General features: G+C 37.3%; 1 protein-coding gene across 1 annotated transcript in view; it reads left to right on the top strand.

Annotated features, from left to right (window-relative positions):
• Window positions 1-361, top strand: part of LOC306662212 (vomeronasal type-2 receptor 26-like) — a gene marked incomplete at both ends in the record, with an annotated part of 43,563 nt that extends 43,202 nt beyond the window's left edge. Inside the window, one exon of the mRNA XM_079141750.1 lies at window positions 252-361. Within this exon, the coding sequence (XP_078997876.1) occupies window positions 252-361 (110 nt within the window). The remainder of the gene's footprint in view (window positions 1-251) is intronic.
• Between the last annotated feature and the right edge of the window lie 23,257 nt (window positions 362-23,618).

Here is a 23,618-nt window from a genome sequence, read left to right as displayed (position 1 = left end):
GGGGAAGGGAAAAATAACAGAAGGAATCAAACAACATTGCCCTATGTAAATTTATGATTACACAAATGGTATGCCTTGACTCCATGTACAAATAAACAACATGTATCCCATTTGTTTAAATAATAAAAAAAAAAGAAAAGAAGACAATGATTTCAACGAAGACAGGGAAGCTTTCAAGGAGACTGTTGATGAAATGCCAAATCCAGTATCATCATTCACACAGAAGGCATTTGCCACCCATTGGTTTATAGGATCAGGAATGAGGAATGAAAGATTTGCAGAACCTGAGGAACTGAAAGGAGCGATTATTGCCAAAACACATTCTTTATCTGAACTAAAACCTGGATTCAGCGCAGAATAAGCAGAAACATATTGACTGAAGTTTGAAAAATGCTAGTTGTTATGTTCAGACAGGTCATTAGATAAAAATCTTAATAGGTAGGTTTCTACAAAATTCAATCTCAGAAATGTTATATTCTTTAAGCAGCACATTAGTTTTTTAAAAAACAATGTGAATCAGCTTACATCTATCCACATGAAATTTATAGAGGAGAAATCTTTGGTGAAAAAATACTAGAAAAAAATGACAAAATAAAATCATTAGTATTTCTAAATGATATTATATATTATACAAATATGATACAGTTTTTTATATATATATATATATATATATGTATACACACGTATATCCAGCAACATAAGCTAATGAATAAAAAGAGAAAGAAAACAGAAATAAAGACACATGAGAGAAAACTATTAAAAACTCTCTCAACATTGACAAGATCCTCTTTTCATGTGTCAGGAAAGTTTGTTCTTACTGTTTCCATTACAGCCCATTCTACATATTTGACTTTTGACAGGAAGTCATATTCTAAAGGGAGAGTTACTAGAAAGAATAAAAATATGTGCTTTGATAATACATGACTATAAGTCTTTAAGTGCACATGCCTAGTGCAACTTATTGAGAAGCAACAGAATATTGTTCCTGGGACTTATTGTTGATGAGTGGAAATCTCCATCAACATTTTGGTATTTGAACCTCTACATTAAAAGAAACAACAAATAAAAAAGAATCAGACTAAATATTTCTTCCACAGCCAAATTTAGAGAAAGTAATGTCTACTGAACGAGTAAAGTTTCTCATTTGACGTACCAATTCCTGTCAATTCGCTAGCTTACATTAGTTTTGCTATAATTTGTAATGACATTAGTATTTATAATTCTCAAGAACAGGTTGTCAGCTTCATGACCTATTGACTGTGTCTGACACACTTTAACAGTGTTATTTCCAAAATAATCACTATTGTTAACCTGCATAATACCATATCCTAGTGTTTTTCTTGTCTGTTTTGAGCATGAAAACTCCTCATTTTCATTTGTTCCACTGTATTTTATGTCTTCTACTACACACTGTTTTCCCATTGATTCCTCCACACATGGCTTAACTGTAGTACTTGTTCTGAAGCCTCCTCAGCCTCATCTTCCACTTTGAACTCTATCGTGAGCCCCAGAATCACTAGGTATCCCCCTGTTTCTCTCCAGTTACCCAAGTCAGAATTATCTTTGGTTCCTCCCTACACTGTGTTTTCCATAACTCATCAACCTACAAATGTCATCTATTCACAATTTGAAAATAGCTCACAAACCAAACCTATCCACATTTATTTACACTGCCTTTTTTTTTTCTTTTTTCTTTTTTGCAGTGCTGGGGATTGAACCCAGGGTCTTGTGCTTGTGAAGCAAGCACTCTACCAACTGAGCTATCTCCCCAGCCCTCCCCTGCCTTTTGATAGTAATCCAAAGCCACCACTGTCTTTTCCCTGAAACATGTACATAATTTCACAAAACCTAAAGCAGTCCAAATCCCAACCACCTTTTCCTCACAGAAGCCAGAGATATTTAAAAACCCATACAACACTGTCTGTTTAAAGCTTGTCAAAGATATATTTCTTTAGAATGAATTCCAAACTCTTAAATGTCCTGCAAGATTTTCATGATCTGTTTGCCTATCCCTCTTGCTTCAGCTGGATTTGGGTTCTTGCCTTGGGCTCACCTTCTACTGTTCTCAGACTTGTGACTTCTTACCTCATCTTTCATAGTACTTCCCTTTTTACTTGAAATTTCATTCTTTTTCATGTTATAGTGTCATTCATCTTTCAGGTTCAGTGTATAGTTCCTCTAGGAGCATTTCATAGGTTCCTGAGAAATTTAGGTTTCTTCTATTCAAAGTTATACATTTTCCTTCAATATACTATTCCCTATCTTTTTGTAAATATCTTATTAGTTGTAACAATTCCCTCTTAGAAAAATTCCAGAGTTGTAGAGATTAAGTCATTCACTATGTACCCAGTATCAATGAATATTTTTTTAGTCATAAATGAATGACTAAAGAAATAAAATATTTAAGAAAATAGCTTTGGGTTTCAGTATATTTTTGATTTTTATTTTTACAGACTAAATTTTGATTCATTGTATACAAATTCATTTCTATGGTTGTACACAATGTAGATTCACACCATTCATGTAATCATACATGTACATAGGGTAATACTGTCTGTCTCAGTCTACTATCTTTCCTTATATTTTAATCAGAGATAAATAAAAGTTTAGATTTTCTGATTAAGATCACTAAATATGGTCTAATCTAGTAATAGAAAATAGAAATCTTGAAAAGGACTTCAAAGTGGTTACAACTTTTAGATTTTATAAGGTCTCTTAAATACTCATTGAACCTATCCTTACATAAAGTTGTCAGGTCCTTTATTTTTCTCAGACGAAATTTTTGACACCCATTTCCAGAATCAGCCCCACATTAATTACTGAACTAATCTGCATGTGCAGCCAGAGGGATTTAAGGAGTGTTATTCAAGTCCTCTCTGATGCATTGGGAATACGGATTTGAATTCATTTCTATTATGGTGACCTTGCTCTATTTTGCTTCCCTGAACACATTTCTATATTATAAATCTGCATACTTAACATTTATTATGTAAGATTATGTACTACTTTTGAATTATAGTCCTAATTGGAAGTGAACTGGTATTAGAACACATATCTCTGACCAGTTATCTGGCTATCCAGGAATTAAAATATCTCTGCCTTCAAAACATGACACTGCCATAGATAAATAAGATTGATAACACTTTAGCCTGACTAACCAAAGGAAAGAGAGAAAAGACCCAACTCAACATAATTAAACATGAAGAATGATACTACCACAGACACTTCTGAAATCCATAGGATCATTAGAAATTATTTTGAAAAATTATACTCAAACAAACTGGAAAATGCAGAAGATATTGACAAATTTCTAGACATATATTCCCTACCCAAATTTAACCATGAGGTTATAGAAAAACTACAGAACAATATAAAGCAATGAGATTGAAGCAGCAATTAAAAGCCTTCCAACAAAAAAAAAAAGCCCAGGACCAGAAAGATTTTCAGCTGAGCTGTACCAGACCTTTAAAGAAGAACTGAAGCCAATATTTCTCAAATAATTCCATAAAATTGAAAGGAAGGAAACATTGCCAAATTCATTCTATGAAGCCAGTGTCACCCTGATACCAAAACCAGCCAAAGACAGTAAGGAAAGAAATCTTCAGACCAATAACTGTGATGAACATAAATATAAAAATACTCGATAAAATATTAGCATACCACATTCAAAAACACAGTAAAAAAAATACACCACAATCAAGTGGGCTTCATCCTAGGGATACTAGGTTGGTTCAACAGACACAAATCAATAAATTTAATTTATCATATAAATAGAGTTAAGGACAAGAATCATATGATCATCTGAAGAGATTCAGAAAAATCACTTGACAAAATACAGCACCCATTCACATAACAAATGCTGAAGAAACCAGGGATAAAAGGAACTTACCTTAACATTGTAAAGACTATAGACAAGAAACCCAAGGCCAACATCATAGAGAACCAATAAAAACACAAAGCATTTCCTCTGACATCAGGAATAAGACAAGGATGCCTACTCTCACCATTCCTATTTAATATAGTTTATGAAACTCTAGTCAGAGAAATCAGGCAAGAAAAGGAAATTAAAAGGGTACAAATATGAAAAGAAATCAAATAACCTATTGGTGATGACATTGTCCTATATCTAGAAAACCTCCCCCTCCAAATTAGAAAAAAACAAAAAAAAGAAACTCTACCAGAAGATCTCTACAACTGATAAATGAATTGAGCAAAGTGTCAGAATATAAAATCATAATAAATCAATCACTTTACAATATTTCAATAATGAATCTACTGAAAAAAGACATCAGGAAAACTATCCCATTCAAAATAACGTAGGGAAAAATAAATAAAACATTTGGGAATAAATTTGACCAAGGAGGTGAAAGATCTCTGCAGTGAAAAATACAGAGCCCTGAAGAAAGAAACTGAAGAAGACCTTAGAAAATGGAAAACCTCCCATGTTCTTGGAGAGGCAGAATTAATATTGTCAAAATGATATTATTACCAAAAGCATTAAACAAAGTCAGTGCAAACCCATCAAAATACCAATGATATTTTTCACAGAACTGGAACAAAACAGCTCTAACATTCATTGGAAGAATAAAAGATCCAAAGCAGGCAATGCAATCCTGAGCAAGAAGAGTGATGCTGGGGGCATCAAAACATTAGAGTCCAAATTATACTACAGAACTATAATAACTAAAACAGCATGACATTGACATCAAAATAGGAATGAAGACCAAAGGAATTTCTAGAGACAAACTTAAAGTTATATTTAGTATTAGGTGTCCTCCAACAGCTTATGTGTCAGCCAGTGCCAGAAAGTTTAGAAATGAAATCATTGTGGTATAAGAAGTTCAATCTACTCAGGGCCTTAATACCTTGATAGGGATTTACTTGATGGTAACTGTAGGCAGGGAGGATATGGCTGGAGGAGGAGGGTCCCAGGAGTGTGGCTTTTGTGTTTATATTTTGACCTTGTTGAGCAGAGTGCTCTCTCTCTCTCTCTCTCTCTCTCTCTCTCCCGCTTCTTGCTGTGATGTCCCCAGCTTCTTTTCTCTGCCACATTCTTCTGCCATGATGTCCTGCCTCACCTCAAGTCCCTAAGGAATGGGGCTAACCATCTGTGGACTAAGACCTCAGAAACCATGAACCCCTAAATAAACTTTTCCTCCTCTAATTGTTCTTCTCAGGTCTTTTGGTGACAGGAATGAAAAAGCTGACCACAAAACTCACATAGGTACAGTCATCTGATACTTGAAAAAGGTGACAAAAAAAGTGTTGGAGAAAAGATAACCTTTTTAATAATTGGTACTGGGGAAGCAAGAAATTAGTTCTTAGAAGAATGGAGTTAGATCCTTATCTTTCACTCTGCACAAAACTCCACTCAAAGTGGATCAAAGTCCTAGGAAATGGATCAGAAACTTTGCAACAGCCAGAAGAAAACATAGGGTCAACCTCCAACTTATTGGCACAGGCACCAACTTCCTGAAAAGACCCCTACAGTGCAAGAAATAAAGGCAATAATTAATAAGTGAAATGAAATTAAATTAAAAACTTTCTGCACAGCAGAGAAAGTGATTAAGAGTGTGCAGTAAGAGAAGATGTTTGCCAGCTATTCCTCCAACAGGAGATTAATATCCAGAATCTATAAAGAACTAACAAAATTCAACACAAAAATAATCTCCCAAATGACCCAATTAATAAATGGACAATAAAATTCTTTTGAAAGCAGTATCAATGGGAGGAGGTTAAAGAATGATATTTCAAAAGCAAGATATTAAAACTATCTTGAAAGCTACTAAAACAGGTGGAACAGAATCATTCTTCAAAGGTGTACCATCATTAAACACTTCTTAAGTTCAATTGTTTATTTAAAATTAGGAAATATCTATAAATAACCTTTTACCAGTAACAGGGATAAAGAAAAAGTTATAGATTTTGTTATTTTTGAAAAAATATTTATTCGTTTAAATTTTTAAATATTAGAAAATCTGTCAATTCATTTAGTCCTAAAAACTGTCACATAAACTGGGCAATATCATTACAGCCACTATAAGGATGAATAAACTGAAACACAAGTACATTATATAACCCCACGCAAAGCCACACAGTTCAAAGGTGTTAGAGCTAAACAAGTGTGCTGGTTGTGGAGTGTGTATCCTGCCAGACTAGGAACTACTTAATCAAAAACATCACTTCTATTTTTCCTAAATAATACAAATTAAAAAGAAATAATTAAAAGTGGTCAGAGGGATCTTAATGACTTTGAAGTTAGGAGAAAAACATTTTTCAGGAACTCTTCAATCAAAGAGAAAAGTAAGGTAAACCAGTAAGAATCTAGATATTAGAGTAAAGGAAAAATACTTTGCATCAAATGATGTTAAAATTGGGTGGTGAAAAGAAAATGTAAAACACTGAATGTGTGTATTACTAAATGAAGTCACTAACACAGTCAGTCCTTTGTATTCATTGGCCCCACAACTGTGGATTTAACCAACCATGAAAAAAATTGTTTTTGAAAAAAATTCACCTGCGCTGAACACAAAAAGACTTTTTTACATGTTTTTTCCCTTAGTAATATAGTATAACAACTATTGACATCACATTTACATTGTTAGATACCTTAAGTACTCTAGAGAGGTTTAAAGTATACTAGAGGATGTGCTAGGTTATATGCAAATCTGTACCATTTTATAGAAGGGTCTTGGCTAGCCACAAATTTTGGCATATATGTGGGTTCTGGAACCTGCTCGCATTGATAGGATGGGATGACTGTATATTTAAAGCATCATCTAAAACTATTAGGAAACGGAATTAATAAGATGAAGGCTAAAATAAATGATTGATGAACTCAAAAGTAACATAAGAATATAATAAAAACTATACAGAAACATAAGTGTGATATAGAATAAAGAGGAAAAGCAAACATATAAAATGGGTGCTACAAACTCAATATCCACATGGGAGAAAACAAAACATGTCAAACATTATTAAAAATTAATTTTATCTTTACTGAAAAAATTGAAATCATCATAAAGCATACTTATATAGTTACATGAACAACAGAAGGGCAAATCAGACTTTTTCCCCTAAGCTTATAATTTTGGGGATGTCAAAAATAGTACAATTTCAATGTCAATGATTTGACTGATTTAAATAGACTGGAAAAAATTGCTTAGAAAATGGAGAATAATCTTTACGATGAAAGAAACTTTCAATTTTGTATTAATAGGGGAAAACAGAGCCATTCAAGAGTTCTCAAAAGACCAAATCCAAATTGAAAGCATAAATATTAAAATATGCTCAAATTAGCTAGTAATTAGATAATACATGTTAAAATAAAATAAATTTGTGTCAACCAAAATGATTAAAAAATTAAAATCCTAAATATATTGCTGGAAATAACTTGGGAAGTATATTCTAATATTTTGCAAAAAAATTCAAATGCCTAAAAATTTTTTTTCTCTCTTTTTTTTTATTGTAAACAAATGGGATACACGTTGTTTCTCTGTTTGTACATGGAGTCAAGGCTACCATTTGTGTAATCATAAATTTACATAGGGTAATGTTGTTTGATTCATTCTGTTATTTTTTTTCCTTCTCCCTCACCCCTCCCACCCCTCTTTTCCCTCTATACAGTCCTTCCTTCCTCCATTCTTGCCACCTTCCTTAACCCTAATCCTAAACCTAACCGTAGCCCTAACGCTAACCCCTCCCACCCCCCATTATATGTCCTCATCCGCTTATCAGCAAGATCATTCGTCCTTTAGTTTTTTGAGATTGGCTTATCTCACTTAGCATGATATTCTCCAATTTCATCCATTTGCCTGCAAATGCCATAATTTTATCATTCTTCATGGTGGAGTAATATTCCATTGTATATATATGCCACAGTTTCTTTATCCATTCATCAATTGAAGGACATCTAGGTTGGTTCCACAATCTGGATATGTTGAATTGAGCAGCAATGAACATTGATGTGGCTGTATCTCTGTAGTATGCTGATTTTAAGTCCTTTGGGTATAGACAAATGCCTAAAAAATTATAATAGCAATATGCTAATATTTCTCAAAATGATTTCTATATTTGCATCAATCTATAGGTCCCTTGACTCAGGAAACTCACTCCAAGGAATCTGTTTCAAATAAATAAAACTTCTCACATAGAGATGGTCGCATCAGATTTTTTTATTGCTATTTTTTTTCATAAAGAGAAAAAATACATTAGCTGAGTGAACACCTGTCACTAGGTAAAATATTTCAATTGCATTACCACCTCAGTGCAAAGGTGTGCCACTGATGTGGAAGAAATTCAATTAACATTTTTTAGCCTGCATTTCCTATGCAAAGTTAGGTTTTTTACCTGTATTTGCAATTGTTGATATTTACCTAGAGGGTGGTCACCAATTGTGGTGAGTAACTTCAGGACAATCAGACTCATACTATGAGGTATGAGCAATTTACGTTGCCTAGAGTGTAAGAAATGTTCTCCTTATTTTTCACCCTTCTTAATTGCATTCTCCATTATTCACAAAATAAAATAACATTGCTTAATCATTTTGTAAATAAAATCAAAGGACGAATAATAGCCAAAACTGAGAGAGATATTTTTTGTTAAAGTAAAGATCATGGTTAATACCTGTGCAATAAAATGCTCACATATTTCATTTTATTTCTCACATAGAAGAAAAAAAAAATATCTGCATACTCAGATTTCAGTTTTTCCTTACACAAACAGGCCATAGGTGTACCTAGTGAGAAAATGTCCACTTGTGATTACAGTTGAATGACATCAGAGCAGTATTTTATGGACTCCTTCAACACTTACACATGAAGACTCTAAACTATGAAGACATCTACCTAGCCAAATTCAATTAGGAATCCTCACCTATTGGCACTAACTTCCTCACAGAATCAGTCATTTGATTTTTTAGGAGAACGTGTCTGCTTTATAAAAAAAGTCAAATTCAGTAACATAGTACCTGAAGTAACCCAAAATCTCAGGGAATAAAATTCAATGATAAAATTTTAAAATAATTTATATATATAAATATTTGTGTATATGTATATATATGTATATGTGTGTGTATATATGTCTATATCTATATGTATATCTATATATATATTTATTTATCTGTGGACCATTATTTTATTTATTCTGATGCGGTGCTGAGAATCAAACCCAATACCTCACACATACCAGGCAAGCACTCCAACCCTGAGCCACAATCCAGCCCCAAATAACTTTTAATCTGATAGAAATACTATAAAAAATTAGTTGTAACTCTCTTTAGTGGAAAATGTATAGGTAAATAAATAAATCTGGATGAGTCGGGTTCTTCAAGTATGTAGAGATCAACATTTTAAGTAACAATGCTCATTTTGCCACTCGAAAAATCTAAAATAAATGGCAACTGACATAAATTGAATGTTTTGAATAAAAGTATAAAACCTTATGGAAGAGTGTCATATAATTATCTCATTTTCTCCTAAACACAAGAAGGCAAAATGAATTTTTTTTTTTAAAGTTTCAACCAAAAAAAATCCAGTCAATATCAATGATTTCTTTTAACATGAGCATTCTTTCCTCCTTGATTTAGAAAAATAGACAGCAAATACATAGGAGATAATCAAACCAAATATTAGGAAATTTACAGATTATAACACTTTGTTTTCAAGATTGTTGGATATTGATCTACACCACATCTTAATTTGTTATTTAATTTTTCCAATGACTTCAATCATTAAACTGAGATTTTCTAACTTCCCGCTGTTGATTGAAAAAAAATTGAAAATTAAAACTCTTATCTGCTTCGTTCCATGGTCTGTCCTCCTTTTGTTCTGCTAACCTATTTCTATTTTTATTTAAAGACACTTCATGCTTTTGAGATCTTGATTCAACTTAAATTACTAAAATCATCTGTTAGTTCTTATTATCAATAGAAATTGGACTAAGATTGAACCAAAAATGTTAGGTCTGATTACCATATGTAAGATGTAAGAATAATATGACTGTCTTAATATTTTTCCTTACTGTCTTTTACTTAAAAAATAAAATTCTTACTGTACCATTATTTACAGATTAATGATTGCCCCTGGAACATGTACTTTACTTCTTCACGCAACAGAGTACGCAGACCCTTTGTGATTTGAAAAGTTTTTGATGGGTGCTAATAAAATTTATTAAAAATTTCTTTATCTGTAGATAAATGTTCTTTCCTCTTGAAGCCTAACTAATTTCTGAGATTGTTTGCTTAAAATCAAATTTTGCATGTTGTTTTCCCTAGTCATTCCAACAAAATCTCTGGGTACAGCTAGTACAGTGCTATTCAAACTAACATAGGCAACTCCTTGATTGTGTTAATTTAGATCTGGACAGTGACTTCACCATCCTGAACTTAGAGCCTGCTTAGTAACATCTTTGCAGGAAGCACAGATCTTGTCTAGTTGCTTATCATGTGGCAAGATATTATTATTGCTGATACTGATGTGCTACTTAATGTCAAATCTATCTAACATATAATGTTAAGCTTCAGGAAGTCAGAATAATGATCATAATCCAAAGTAATATTATGAAACAATTTCACGGTAGTGTTTGGTGTAGAAAGAGTTTTTGTATCACCAACTTGAATAAACATTTTGGCTCTTCTGATCTGTGGGTTGCACTTTCTTAGCATACTAATAAGCATATAAATAAATTAGAGATGCCAATGACATTGAAATTTCTGACTGTGTATTGTATTTTATAGCAAAGTCAGTTCATGATCCTGGATTTCTTCAATCTTATATTGATTATCCCATGATATTTACAAATACTTTTTGGTCTCACATATATTAAATTCTGGCAAACATTCAATTATTCTACATTGAAACTCAGAGAAATTATATGATCATTTCCTAAAGTCCAAAGACTTTAAATACTACTTTAAAAAAGACTAAAATTTCCAAGATTCTGAAGAACTTTGAGAATTACCCTCACTTGTTTAATAGACAGTTCTTTAAACAATGTATATTTTTAATATACTGCCAAGTATTTAAAAATCAGTAATTTTATATCAGCCACAAAATATTTAACACATATGGTAAATATTGGTATTTTAAATATTTGTATAGAGTATAATGGAATTATTAATTGGCAGAATATCTCTGAAGCCATAATAAAGCCCAGGAAAATCCTAGTTCCGTCATCAAAGGGTTCCATTGTTATTGGAAATCTATTTTAATTGTTGTCATCATTTTTCATTATAAAATTGAGGTGATAGCTCCTATGACATGATGGTGAATATACATATAGCTCATAACACTAGTAATTGGCACTCAAAATAGGTGTTTTTTGTTTTTAGAAATTGAAGAGAAGTCATCACAAAAATGATTTAAAGATATTAGAAATAATTGCCCAAGGAGAAAATAAAAATTTGGATTTTTTTATGTTAAAAGAATTCAAATGAATTCAAGTTAAATTCTAAACATTCTATGACAATTTCATTAGCTCATTTTCTATTATTTTTAGTTATTTTAAAGATGCCATCAGTAATATTTTATTGTATTTCTGTTAGCTTGCCTTTTATTTCTTATCATATTCGTTTTGTTTTATTAGTATATATTTTTTAGTTGTAGGTGGACATAATACCTTTATTTATTTTTATGTGGTGATAAGGATTAAACCCAGGGTCTAGGTGAGCATTCTATCACTGAGCCACAACCCAAGCCCTTCTTTTTGTTTTTATGATAATATTCATTGATTGTGAAGGCTAAGTGAGCTAAATACTTTTGTACTAGATGCTGAAATTGTACATTGGCAATATTGTATGTTTGATGAGCAATAGGGCAACTAAAAGATTAAAAGATTGTTATCTATTTTGTCTTGGTATTTATCCTTCTGGAATGCTTTCTTAAATAAAACAGCCATTAATTCAAAAGTTATTATACAGCATTACACAATGGTACATACTATACAATTATTATTGCTAGGAAAACAAAAATGGAAAACCACATGTTAGATAATAAATAATAGTTCAATGAACTTGCTAAAAATAATTGTGTAAAGATATGTTGATGTGGTAAGAAATTGGAATAGATGAAAGGACTTACATAATATGGAAAGATGTCTACTTAAGTATTGTAGATTGGAAAGCAAGATTGCTGTCAAGGAAAGCATTCATAAAAGATTATAAGACAATCACAATGTCAATGATAATGAGTAGAATTAATTATAGCTAATTTTTTTACATTTTTCTTTCTATTTTTTCAAAGTAAAAATTCTCTAAGTATTTTAATGTGAGAATTATAAATGAACTCCCTACAAATGAAAGTTTTAAGTTTAAATATGAGGTTGGCAATGAAGCAACACCTATCTTGTACTCTGCTTTGGAACCTTATTTTCATGCATTTAGAAAGTTTCCTGAAGATGCTTTTATAGCTCTGGATTTGTTTAATATGTTCAAATGTTATTACACTACTAGAAATGATTAAACTATAAAATATAGTTTAAGAGTTTAATTTAAGAAATACTAAATTTGGAGCCTCACCTTGAAATCTTCACAAGCATAGAAAGTGGCCTCTTCCACAGACAGGTCAAAAACAGTGGTATTAGATCCATGATAAAGATTCATTAGGTTAAAAAGATGGAGACAAGCTTTTCTGTAGAATAACTGCATCATGGAGGAGATCCACAGGATATATTGCCTATACAAAGAAAATAACCAATGTTATGTAAATAAGATTTTGAGAAACAGAGAACATCCACCAGAAGCTATTTTAGCTTACTGAAATATTCCTGAAACACATTTTCCATAGATAGCATTACAATAAACTTTGGTACACATAGAAGAATCTTAAGATTAAAATGTTAATTGCCTTTATAATTGCTAAGCATTTATGGAAAACCCAGCATTCAGTTGCAGAAGTTGAAATGATAAAATACAATTAAACTTTATTTGGCCTTAATTTAACAAGGTCACATTGTTAATACTGTAATATAAATAGTGTTGTATTCCCTTATGGTTTGAAGCCACAGCAACAAATGAAGCAAAACGGTGCTCAGGAAAATAATAGGCACTATTTTATCCCAATGCTTGAACAGCAGCAAATGTAAAATAAACTCTTTCTCATTAGAAGGCAGCCACCTCAACTCTCTCTTCCTTTTCTTCTGCCTTTGTGTATTGCTACTTTTATAGTCACACACAATGAAAGATCAATTTATTTTTGGAGCAAGTGTCAAGGGACCCACCTGTCACATTTCAATCACCTCTCCTATTACTTCTCCAGGGGGTATCATTTCATATAAAGTTTCCTGCTTAGATTCACTGAATAAAGCTCTGGTTTTAGAATCAGCAGCACAAGTTCAACAGGAAGAAAGAGGAAAAATAAACTAGTTGTGTGACGCTTTAGAATCTCTTTCAGAACTTCACTCGCAGGACTAACCACAGTTACCAAAAGCATTGCTTCACCAGGGTAGCCCTCGGAAGAAATTACTTCTCCAAGGAATCAACATACCAATCCCCAAAGGGTAAAATTTCCAGCTTTCTCAGAGAAGGGGCATGGCTGATATTGCCAGAACATGATACAAACAGTTATCTCAATATAGGCTGATTTTACAGGTAAATGAAACTATGAAGTGATTCTTTTATAATTTCAGAATACAGAATTGAACAGTTAAAATGTTGATGTGCACTAAAATTTAATATAATTTTCTTGGTGAGATTTACTTTACCATGTTCAAAATCTTCTCCCAACATCAGAACAATTTTTATAAAAGATAACACACACACACACACATTATTTCTTGGCGAACAACAACACCATAATTTTAACTGAAAAAACTTTCATTTCTATAAAGCAAACAAGCCACAGTAAAGAAACTGGAAAACCCTTACAGAGTCTGCAGTGTGTTCTATATATAGTAGCTGAGGACTTGTAATGCAAGCAATAAAATACATGCAACAGTGAAGTCCAGAGTACGTGAGAACAGGGGCTCCTTATTTTCACATATTTTTCAAGACAGAATAGTGTTCATGAAAACTCTAACCACATTGCTCTCTCAGTAGAGTTGAGACATTGCTCCCTAACCCATTCCCATCTAGGAGTTCTGTCTCTATGTGCCTATCCTCAAATCTTGCCTAGGAAGTCAACTCTCTTCAAATCTGCTAGAGAAGCTAATTTTCAATTGTTGACTTGTCCTGATAATTTCAAGGTATAATTTTATTCCATTGGAACCTCCAACTGTTACTGTCTAGTTTTAACTGATACCCTTCCCTTTGACAGCCTATTAGGCTTATGATTAGAACCACTCTTCACACTAAATAAAGTCACTAGTTTCCAAAACAAGTGAAAACACCAGTTTTCTTTCACCAGCACCTAAGACAACACCACAGGAAGGACAGATTTTTATAGAATAACCAAGTATTTATACTCAAGGCTAATAATCTAAAGTAGTAAAACTTCTCTAAAGCATTTGTATATTTACAAATGTAAATATTTTCCACTGAACAAATGACCCTAATTTTCTTACTTTCATCCAGGAAACTCACCATTATCAAAAGTTTACAGTATATGCTATTCTTATAAATAATCCTGCAAACTGACATATGTTCTTAGCAGCTCTCTCTCCATGAATGGGATATAACAAAATAATTTTGTGTGATCAACATACACTTCAGGTTAATGGGACTGATTCCAGAAATAAAAACATGAATTCAACAGAACTAATGAGAACTTGTATATGTCCAAGAAGTGCTGGGTTCCTAAAGAACAGAAGATGAATAAGAAACAGTAAAGGATTTTAACTTCTTTTAGAGAAGGAAAGAAAGGAAGACAAAGGGCTGATGCTATCATACTAGTTAAGACGTTTACACTGAGCTATACTCCTTTCCTTCTCTCTCTCTCTCTCTCTCTCTCTCTCTCTCTCTCTCTCTCTCTCTAGATCGGAATCCAGGGGTGTTGTACAACAGCTATATTCCCTTCATGCACATGTCTACATACGTATGTGTTTTTTTTTTTTTTTTTTAACTTTGAGGTAGGTTTCCCTTAGTTGGCCAAGCTGGTCTTGCACTGGTCATTCTCTTGCCTCAGTTCCCCTAAGTTGCATTACAGGTGGAGGTGAGCTCACCATAAGCACACACTCTAATGCTGAGCTCAGCTACAAGCAGTTGTTTTTGAGCACTTACTGTATGTCTGCATTGTAAATGCTGGACATTGGATATGAAAACAAACAGATTAGAAAATTTTTCCTTTTCCACATAGGGCAATACACATCTCTAATGCAAATAACCTGGTTAGCTGTGACAGGAGGAATATAGGTCTCAGGCTAGCCTGGAAAATGAGCAGACCCTAAATAAAAATGAAAAGAAGAAATTATTGGTAATATAGTCCATTGATTGCCTATCATGTGAGACAACTTGGGATCAATCAGCAATAACATAAAAAAGGAATCATGTAATATTTTGAGAGGATCTCACTAATATGCCAGACTGATTTGAAATTGAGATCCTCCTACCTGGATTTGTCAGGATGCTGTAATAAAACATGCTTGATACAAGATCCAGCTATTTGGATCTAAGAGAACTGCTACAGATTTCCACAGAATTGGAGGATATATGTTCAGTGTTGAAGCCTAGGTCTAAAAATTTATGTGCATTAGACCTTGGTAAAATCCTAAACACAAACTCATTGAAGTCAAGATGAATAAGGGATACTGTTAAAAGAATAAGGTCCTGGAGACCAACCAGTAAAACCACTGGAACTAGTAAGACTCAGAGACCTAGGTGCAGCCTACTGATTAAGAAAGAACAACTCTGGGTGGGGTGCTTACTTGGTAGAATGCAACTCTCCTTTGGTGCTTAAGAAGGCAAGGTGCTCCACCTCAGACCACACTGGCAAGGGGTCTGCAAGAAGGCAACATATTTCATAAAACACTAGAGATGGGGTCAGCACTTCAGTGCACTGCAAGTCACAGGAATAAGAGGTGATTTTCAGGTGGTGTGCAGTCACAAAGAAAAGTAGTCTGAATGTGGGATCTCAGTTGAGAGAAATGAAAATCCACCCCTAAAACTCAGAGGATGCATTGGCTTTTGCTTTTAAAAGGACCGTCATTGATTTACTTGATATTATGGAGGGTCAGTAATATGGAGTCAATGGCACTGGATGATTGTGCTTTGTGCTAGATTTGGGTAGGACTCATGCATATGTGATCAGTGAGCTGGTGGGATGTCTGGGGCCCACCTGCCTCAAGGGCCTGGTAGAGGTTGACTGTGTTGAGAACGTTGTCTCATCACACAAATTCACAGTCATCCTCTAGTGAGATAGCCTGGACTCATTTACATGGTGCAACAAGGGTTCCAGAGTAGCAAAGGGTAAAAACCCAGAGTTCCAGAGCTTTCGAAACACTATGGGCCAGGAAACAGGCATGGCAGTGCACACCTGGAAGGCCCCCCACTGGAGAGTCTGGGAGGTCAGGATTGCACATTGAAGGCCACACTCTTCAATTAATGAGACCTGGTCCCACTAATTTCAACATCACAGGTGCATCCTGGGTTCAGTACTGGATAAACAGAAAACACCCCCTGTGCTTCTGAAGACAAAACCACTTGGGGACCTAAGGCTTCAGGGAGCATCACGACTACCAGGCCAGCCTTGGCAAATTTCCAGATACTGGCTCAAAAACAAAAAAAAAACAGTGTGGAAGATGTGCCGCACTGATAGAGTAACAATGGGTCAGAATATTTCAAGTTCTTCAAAATTAGAACGTTAAGATACATTTCTTCTCCATTAACAAAACCTTCAAATTTATGCTAAATTTAAGAACCTGTGCTGTAAACAAAGATACTGTCCATAACGCACAACCTAATACATTAATTCAGAAAATCAGATGTTGGAAAAGACTTGATCTCATTATTTCTTGGCATTCCCTGCAAACCCCCCACCCCCATGAACCCACTCATTTGGAGAAATAATTTTCAGAAAGAAAACGCAAACCACTAACACTGTGTAAGTCTCTCCCTAGTTAAGGCCTACCTTATCCTTAGGTACACAACCTGGTCTTGATCCTGCTGATTTTAATTAGTAAAAGGGTGGGGCAAGAAAATATAAAGAAATTCCTTTCACCTTCTGTCCTCCACAAGCAAAAATGCAGGCTGTCCACTGCTTGCAGCTTTCCATCAGGTGATGGTGCTGGTGCCTCCTTCTCCCAATGGCCACACCCAGGCCTGGTCTTGCACACCACAACCTGCCAAAGGAAAATGTCACAACAGCCAGAAGGAAAGTATGCAAGTAGAAGAGAGGAAGGCAGGCTGTGGTTATCTATGTGCATTTGAATCCATTTGCATATGAACTCACTTTACACCACCAGCCTAGAGTTAATCCTGGTAACTCTACACTGCTTATCCGTCTGAAGAAAGAGATTGTTCCTTTTTTAAAAAATTTTGAAGGCCATATAAAAATGCGTCTTATATTGCAATCAATAGAGAAACTGACAGTCGTGAGGCTGCTACCCAAGCAGGAGGAGAGACATCCCCTGAGCAGTCCAGGCCGGACTAGCCACTGGTGGAGCCCATCCCTGACTGAAAGGCCTTCGCTGACCCAGGTTCAGAGGCCCTGATCTTCAGTGCCTCGCCACACGGCCCACTGAATTTCCGCCAAGGGCGCTCGCGGCAGGCCGCAGTAGGCATCCTACAGCCCAGAGGCGGGTTTGAGCTGCTGGCTGAGAAGGGGCGGCTTGGGGTGACTGACAGGGTGGTGGCCGCTCTCGGGGAAGGCTTGTATCCTCCAGCGCCATTTTGCTCCGCACAGGACTACAAGCAGCAGTGAGGCACGGTGCTGGCCGCCCGCAGCACTGCAGTTGGAACTGTTGGCCAGGCAACTTAAATTGGGCTCCCGGCTGGGGTCCAGCATCACTACCTCACTGAGCACCCTTTGCTTTCTGTCATTGCTCCTGGAGGGAAGTTCTTGTCCTGGTCCCCGGGGATCTGTCCAAAAGTTAGCACACGCCCACACCACTATTCATGGCTCTCCCTCATGTTTCCTGCCACAGAACAGCAAAGCTGTCTCACCTGTTTGGAAATGGTTTTGTACTGTTTTGCTTTTCATTTCTTTGTGATTCCTTCAAGGCCAAGGAATTGTTTTCTCTGTGGGAACCAAAAGCCTCTGAAAATTCATTTTAAGATATGATGTTTTACGTGGACATTGTGAGCCTATAAATACCTCTGTAAGTTGTTCTATTCTTAATGAATTAATATATTTTTTCCACACTAGTAATTCAGCCAAGGTCCCGATTCTCCTATATTACTTAATGTTTATTATACTGTCCTATAACACTTCCTTTTTATCTTTCTATCTCTCTCTCTATTTCTCTCTGTGTCTGTCCTCCTCTCTCTCTGTGGGTTTGAAATTATCATGTGCTCTACCACTTTGCTTCATTCCCTTTCTTACTGATGTTTACATATGCATATTTTTTCATACATTTTGAAGTAGGTTTCCCTTAGTTGTCTGGCTAGCCCTGAACTTATCATTTACTCCTTCAGCTCCCCAGAGTCACACTTCAGCTGGATTCAACCTCACCCTGAGCACACATTCTAAAGTTGAGCAACATGCAGTTAGTTGTTTTTACAGCACTTACTGTGTATCTGCATTGTACACACTGCATATTGGATATAAAACCAAAGAAGTTAGGTATCATTCATTTGCCACACAGGGTGATACCAGTCTCTTATACTAATGACCAAGTTAGCATGGTAGAAGGACCATAGGACCCAGGCCATCCTTGGCAAATGAACAGACCTGGTATCCATATGACATGAGGAAATCCTCAGGAATAAAGATATTTGCTTACCTATCATATATGACTACTTGAGATCAATCCTCAATAACATGAACAAGGGAAATAAATAAAATTAAATGAAATAAAATAAAATACAGTAATAAAACAAGGAACAAAGTTAGAGCAGAGACATAATATTGGAATGAATTTTTGAATTTAGAAGCCTGTATTCTGGTGGTGGGTCAACAAACTCATAAAAACATATATTAAGTGTGGAGGCAGAGGAGCAAGGAGAGGACCTATAGATGAAAAAAAAAATGAGAAAGTCACCATTCTGAGGGCTTGAGTGGCATTGAAGAAGAAGCAACAGCATGCGGTAAGTTCAGAGAGATTGAAAAGGGAGGACAAAAGGCAAAAAAACAAAAGTACCTCTTAGCATGGTATGGAATATCATCCACAGCCTGACATGTGCTAGAGAATTCTGGGAGTTCTAGTGAATAAAAGGAACTGGATAGGAGAGACTACTTCATGTCAAAAAATTGACAGAGTTGGGATTCATACATGTTGAAACTGCAGAGCCTCTTCCATGAAGCTGCTAAGGCTGAAAAAGTTAGATGATACTGGAGCTTATTCACATAGCAACCATCAAGGATGCTGTCTGGTTCATTTCTCGGTGGCCCACAGTGAGGGATGCCACAGCGTGGCTGACCCTTTGGGGGTAAACTGTGCCATCTGTGTGAAGGAGAAGTCTACTTCTGGAGTCAACCTGCTGTTCACTCAGGCCATTCATGGAACCTAGGCAAGAGCTGGTCCCAAACTCTTCACACCAGGGCTTCACGGGAGTGGACCCAATGCTCAGAGCCATGACCAGGGCATATTGTAATGACATCAGGAGGCCTTGTTCAAAAGAAAAAATCCTTTGTGGCTAAAGACTGGAGAGCAAGAGGATGAGTCTTCAACCATGGCCTTGTCTGAATCCACTTCGTGGATTCATTGTTGTCTTCTGTATTCTAATGATGAATGCCATGACTATGTCTTCCACATCCTTCCAGGCACCTTTACTCCTCTGGGTTGGGATGAATTTCAGCATCTGGACAGCCTGGTCAAACACCTCTGGGCACATTTCCTAAGCACTTGCCTGTCTTTCACAAGAAAGCAATTAAGGAACACTCAGGTGCCCCTCCTGGGTGAACTGAGAAATGTGCGGGGCATTCCAATGGTCACTAGAACAAAGGCCAGTCCTCAATCTCTCCTCAGACAGAAAGCTGTGCCCTGAGGTACCACCATTCCCCCCATTCCTGACTGTCCAACTGCAGCTTAGACAAGAGAATTAGCAATGGAAAAAGGCCTTGGTGTGTCTCATAAGAATTTGGTTGAGATTACGGAAACCTGAACCTGAACTCCAAGTTCACAGCTAAGGAATCAACGTGCTCAGATCATAATTTCTTCCAGAATCTGTGGAGTCTTTGTTCTGTTTTGGAGCATTACGTAAAGAGCAGAGAAGAACAAATAGGAATCGCTTACCGAGGAATGACCCAAAGAGAGAAAATATGCGCAGCTGTCCTACTTAACTTCCAAGTTTTAATAAATGATATGGATACTGACTGAATTTCTGCCTATTGCATGTTCCCCTGTGGTATGCAGAAGTTGCGCCAGGGCTCTCTCTCCTGGCTGAAGAAAAGTAGTGAGATAGGGAATGTTATCACCTAAGGCCATGAAATGTATGCCTGTCTGTAGGTGTAGGACAGGGAGGGCAGAATTTTCCATTCCTTTGCCCTCTAGCACCTTAGAACAGGAGGGCCATTTCCCTTTTGCAAATGGAATGGAGCATAAAGGTGCATAAACCCATCACCATTCTGAGCTGCTGGTCTTCCTTTTGCTGATCCCTCCCTAGCTGCCATTCTCTTGCACATTCCAAAGAACCATCATGCAGACAGCTTTACCCAGTGTTGGCAGACCTCCCACAAGGGTCATTTTGCATGTCAGTATTGTTCTTCAAGTCTTTCCTGTCCACTGGCTCCCATGTGCTTCTCCCCTTTGGGGTAATGACACGAGCAGACACTTTGCTGTCTGTGCTCTGTGAGTCTCCTGGGAAGGTTAGCAAATTCTTGAAGTTGCACAGGAGAAAGGATAAGCATCAGTTCCTTGTGTCCCATTAATCAGTGAGCACAGGGTATTCAGTAAACATGCTTTAGGTTCATGAGTACCTCTGCCAAGAGTGGCCTCCTGTTCCCACACCATTCCTCAAAATTGAATCGTCTTTTCTCCCTGCTCAGTTCCCTCAGCTATTGAATCAAGAATGCTTTCTGAGATGATGCTTTGTTCATACCGCTGGAGTATGTTTCTTTGATTGGAGAGAATTAGAGGCAAATGTCTGCCTTAAACGGTACCCAAAACAAATGGAAGTGTCTTGCATTCACCCTGAAAGAAGCAATGTCGCCTGTCCCTAAAGACATGGAGAATGGGACCTCCACCCACTAGGTGATGACCATGCTCTGGGACAGACGTTTGGCCAGTTCCCACACTCCTTCCATCTTGATATATTTTGTACATCCGTGAATGTTACAACCCAAAATTTTAATCTAAGTGAGGCACTTAGAAATGGAAGCAGAGAAATGTGATCATTTGAGAGTTCATGGGGGACAGGAGCACTGCCTACTCCCACACCAACTTGTCCAACAAAGTTCTAGAATCCCAGTAGTGTCCCTGCTGGGGGGCTATGGAGCCAGACAGAAAGGAGGCTTCTCATGACTCAAAGTTGTAAATGGTAGGTCATGACTCTTGCTGCTTTCTGTTCCTTAGACACCAGAAGCTGATGTGAAGCCATTCAGTGGACAGAGAGCAAGAGGTGTGGGGCTCAAGGCTGCTGTGGTGTTTGGGATCCCTTATAGTGTAGCGACATCCTATGATGGGAAGGGACATTGGCGCATTCAAAATGTCAAAAGAAGCCATTGGCATGTCTAAGTCAAAGGGAGGCTTTCTCTGAAAATCAGACCCTACTGTCTTCCAGTGCTGCACAGTGGGATTCAGGGCCAAGAGAGGGGTTGACTTACCCTCTCTCACTGTGGCATTGAGGTCTTGGTAGACTTACATGTCATCCTTTGTCCCTCGCCTTCCTCAGTTGTGTCATCTGTACGAACGTGCATTACAAAATTGTGTCTCCTGCATCTGTATTTCTCAGGCAGCCTATGTGTGGAAGCATGGCCACATACACCTGATGACAACCTGAAAAGCAGATGGCTCAAGGATCTTAGGGAACATGTTGGGAAGCTCTGGGGGCCCTGTGAGGCACCATGACTTCTTCAGGGTCACACATGTGCTAAAAAGAGGAGATGTCCGAAAAGGCTCTGTCTGCCCAAACCAGGACAGCTGGCTATGCCTGGGTCCTTCTGAGCTCAGATGCAAGGAGTTTTGGTAGAGCTGTGTCCACTTGGGCATAGGTCATGGAAGATGGGAGCAGTCAGAACCCCTGGGGGCCTTTGGAACCATGTTGTGTGAGAAAGGGACTCAGGGAAAAAGTCCCCCAGGAAGTGACCTCACTTCCTTGGCCATGGAACTTATGGAACTTGGAACCCTAGTAGCTAAGCACCAACAGTCCTCATACAGTCCCAGTTCACTCAGTTGTGCTGAGACGGTAAGCACAGACTTCTCGTTGAAAAGTCTCAATGAGACATGGCTTCTCATTGTCTCTCCATCTCTCCATGCTCAAGCCTCAGGAAAGCCCTGAATAGGGGCCTTTCAAGAGTCCGGAGGTGCTGGGTCAGCGCTAGGTCACCAAGACTCTGGCGATTATTTCCAAGGGGACCTGAGGTGAGACAGGACAGACCATTGCAGGTGAGTAAAGGCAAGCCCACCTCTGGGATTCCTCCTTGGAGAGCCCTGGACCCTCACCGTTTGTGTGTGTGTGTGTGTGTGTGTGTGTGTGTGTGTGTTTGATGTTGACTGAGAAGATGGAGTGAAAATCATTTGTTCCGTGTACACATGACTGACTGGCAGGGAGTCATTTTGGTGATGACTACTGTTTTCATGTTGAAATGTTGCCCTTTCATCCCGGAAACTAGGGAGGACACAAAGAGTCGAGAGTGGGCGTGTCTGGTCTAGTGGACTCCTTCGTAGCTCTTGTACAACAGCAGCTCAAGATTGAACTGGAGACTTCCCAGCAGAGGGGGAACCCCTCCTGGCTCCTTGAGTTTTTGTGTACACATGAACACGTGACCAGTTCCCAGAAAGTGCTGAAGTTGCTGAGTCAAAGGTGTGTGCCACCTCTAAGCCCTGGAACACAGTCATCGTGTGGCATGGTGTTGGCCATGCCAGATATCTCTCTGAACCTCAGACAGGTCTATGCAATGTAGTATATTCAGAGGAGAAGCCTGCTGGTCTATTTAGAAGTCCATGCAGGAAGAGCGTTTGGAGTGTTTTCCTCAGGCCTGATCCTGTGGCTCAGGCTGCCAGGGACTCTGGACTTCCCCTGTGGGCCTGTCCCTTCCTCTGTGAGGAACTTTTCTATCTTGAAACAAACATCACTGAGGCCTCAGGGAAGCAGCTTTCACATTTGGGAAAGAGTAAGGGGATTGTATCTGGGTGAGTGCCTGACCTGATGGAGCCCAATCAGGGGTGATTAGGGTGAACTGGGGGGCCCTGAGCTGGAGATAGATAGGAAGGGTGTATGGGTGCAATCAAGATTCGAATATATGTATATGAAGACCCTACATTGCAAGCATTAAGCCTATCATTGAGGATGCAGTGCAGCCAAGCCTGCCAGACTTGAGAGCTTTCTATATTGTCAGGAAGTTAGTCAAGCCCACCAGGCACGTAGGCAGATGAGGGGCACAGTATGTTACAGGTGAAACCCACTTCTCCCTTTCTAGCTATGACAATTT

This window comes from Sciurus vulgaris, assembly GCF_902686455.1.
Source record: "Sciurus vulgaris genome assembly, chromosome: 5".
In the NCBI taxonomy this organism is placed as follows: domain Eukaryota; kingdom Metazoa; phylum Chordata; class Mammalia; order Rodentia; family Sciuridae; genus Sciurus; species Sciurus vulgaris.
This window is presented reverse-complemented; position numbering and strand designations above follow the sequence as displayed.